General features: G+C 40.4%; 1 protein-coding gene across 1 annotated transcript; it reads left to right on the plus strand.

Annotated features, from left to right (window-relative positions):
- The first annotated feature begins 1,312 nt into the window (after positions 1–1,312).
- Positions 1,313–2,200, plus strand: LOC122050583. The gene has a single exon (XM_042611479.1). It carries the CDS (start codon positions 1,313–1,315, stop codon positions 2,198–2,200), a length of 888 nt encoding a protein of 295 aa, XP_042467413.1.
- The last annotated feature ends 511 nt before the right edge of the window (positions 2,201–2,711 follow it).

Below are 2,711 nucleotides of genomic sequence, written 5' to 3' on the forward strand. Positions count from 1 at the left end.
CATTGACTTTTTAATTGACTTTCCATAATATTGCATCAAAAATCCACCAACACATTCCCTTCTAGGTTTGCAATCCAGCCTACATGGATCTGCTACACGTGAGCAGATACACGCCACATAGCTCAGCTCCAGTTCCCAACTCGGTTCAAACTCTTAGGCCCCCCTATACAACTGACACTCGGAGTTGCCCATACAACTCGGCATCCCGAATTCCTCATGTGACTCGGCCACCCGAGTCCTTCCTGTAGCTCCACCTCCAGAATACCGTGTGTCACTTGGTACTCGAGTCCCTAATGTACTCCACTAGGGGTTGTTATTGAGCTCCGTACTTAATTCTCCCCTTCGAGCATTCTAGACTCCCCTGAGTCCCCCATGTTGGGCGTGACCTCTTGATAAATCATAAGGACAAGCCATAACCAGACATGGTCTTTGCAGGAATGGGACATTCTGGACTAGACCTTACGGGATGGGCCAATGGGGCACGACCCTTCATGATCTGCACGGCTGCATCCCATGGGCCCTATGGTTTAGGGTACGCGCGGACCCCCCTGTAAGTGCTAAAGCTGGCAACAATATACGTATAAGGAAAAACCTAATCTCACTCTTCTACTTGTTGGAGATTAAATTTTATTTTAATGTTGATAAAATTTATGAAGATAGAAGGATGAGGTGGCAAGTTTGACCAAACTTTATGATAGGATTGTTGAGTTGTCAAGATAGGATAAGAGTTTTGTAGAAATAGAATTTAAAAAAAAAAAATCTTGATTATTAGTGCTTATCCATTAAGCCTATAAATATGTACATCTTTTCAATGATTGAAGTAAGTTGTGTGTTTTGTTTTATTCTCCTCCTCTCCACGTAGAGATTCTTCACCTCTTCCACATTTTTTTCCTTCTATAATTTTTTATTTCTTCTCCAATAATTCTTTTTTCCAACAAAGTGGTATCAGAGCCATGTCGATGCTTCCTATCCCTCGTCTTGTTGATTTGAAGTATGACAATTGGAGTATCCAAATGAGTACCTTACTGGAGAGCGAAGGCTTGTGGGATATTGTTGAAAGAGGCTATAAAGCGCCTCAAGAAGGAGTCGACCAAACGGAGGCAGAAAAGACGGCAATGGCGGAACAAAAGAGAAAAGATAAAAAAACTCTTTCTTTATTTATAAAGCTCTTGATGAAGCTACTTTTGAGAAAGTAGCCGAAACTACAACTTCCAAAAAGGCATGGGAGATCCTACAAGTAGCATACAAAGGTGATGAAAGAGTAAAAAGTATTCGTCTTCAAATCCTGAGAGGGGAATTTGAATCGTTGGAGATGAAAGAGTCCGAAAATGTATCAGACTACTTTACAAGGGTATTGGTTATTGCCAACCAATTGAGAAGAAATGACGATAACATTGAAGATAGTCGCGTCGTAGAAAAAATTCTACGCTCGTTGGAACCAAGGTACGACTATGTAGTTGCGGCTATAGAAGAATCAAAAGATGTGAAAGAAATGAAGGTGCAAGAATTATTAAGCTCTCTACAAGCTCATGAAGCAAGAATGCAAAGAAGAAGGAGAGAGCCTATGGAGCAGGCTCTACAAACCAAGCTCACCATTATTGACCAGAAAGAAGAGTCAAAGACTGAAGGTTCGCAAGAAAATGGCGGTGGTCGTGGTAACTTTCGTGGACGTGGACGAGGTAGAGGCCGTGGCAGGGGCTTTGCTCGAGGCCGAGGAAGAAGTAAAGACAACAATCAAGGTAGAGACCAAAGGTATGACAAAAGAAATGTAAGATGTTATGCTTGCAACAAATTTGGTCATTATGCAACGGAATGCCGCTCTAACAATGTGCAAGGGAATGCTAATTACGCGTCAAAAGAAGACAATGGCAATGATGTAGTTTTGCTAGCAAGAAAGGATGGAGATTCCACAAACAAGAATTTGTGGTATTTAGACTCCGGGGCAAGCAATCATATGTACGGGCGTAAAGATATGTTTGTCGAGTTGGATGAAATGGTGAATGGACAAGTTTCATTTGGAGACGCGTCCAAAATCCAAGTAAGAGGCGTTGGTAAGATTCTTATCAAACTTAAAGATGAATCTCACACATACATCACTGATGTTTATTATGTGTCCGACATGAAAATAAATATTATTAGTCTTGAACAATTGCTTGAGAAATGTTTTAATATGCAACTAAAAATGGTAGTCTTCGTCTGAGAAAGCAAAGCAAACTTATTGCTCATATTCCTATGTCTAAAAATAAGATGTTTTCTCTTGATATTAAGCATGTTACTGCAAAATGCTTAAGTGCATGCATAAAGGATATTACATGGCTATGACATATGAGGTACAGGCATGTAAACTTCAGAGCTCTAAAGCTTCTCTCAAGCAAAGGAATGGTGAATGGTCTTCCTCATATTAATGCTCAAGATGATATCTATGAAGGGTGTATTCTTGGCAAACATCCTAGAGCAAGTTTTCCGAATGAATCGCACAATCGAGCTAAGAAGCCTCTTGAACTCATTCATACGGACATATGTGGGCCAATCACTCCGACCTCCTTTGGAGGTCGTCGATATTTTCTAACCTTTATTGATGATTTTAACAGGAAAACTTGGGTCTATCTTTTGATGAATAAAGACGATGCTTTGAGAAGTTCAAGGAATTCAAAGGATTGGTAGAAAATCAATCTGGCTATACTATCAAGGCAATGCGGTCAGATCGTGGT

This window comes from Zingiber officinale, chromosome 3A (assembly GCF_018446385.1).
Source record: "Zingiber officinale cultivar Zhangliang chromosome 3A, Zo_v1.1, whole genome shotgun sequence".
Taxonomy (NCBI): Eukaryota; Viridiplantae; Streptophyta; class Magnoliopsida; order Zingiberales; family Zingiberaceae; genus Zingiber; species Zingiber officinale.

What these genes read in the sequence shown, in the direction of transcription:
- LOC122050583 (XM_042611479.1), top strand. Translation starts at nt 1,313, where the DNA reads ATGAAAGAGTCCGAAAATGTATCAGACTACTTTACAAGGGTATTGGTT.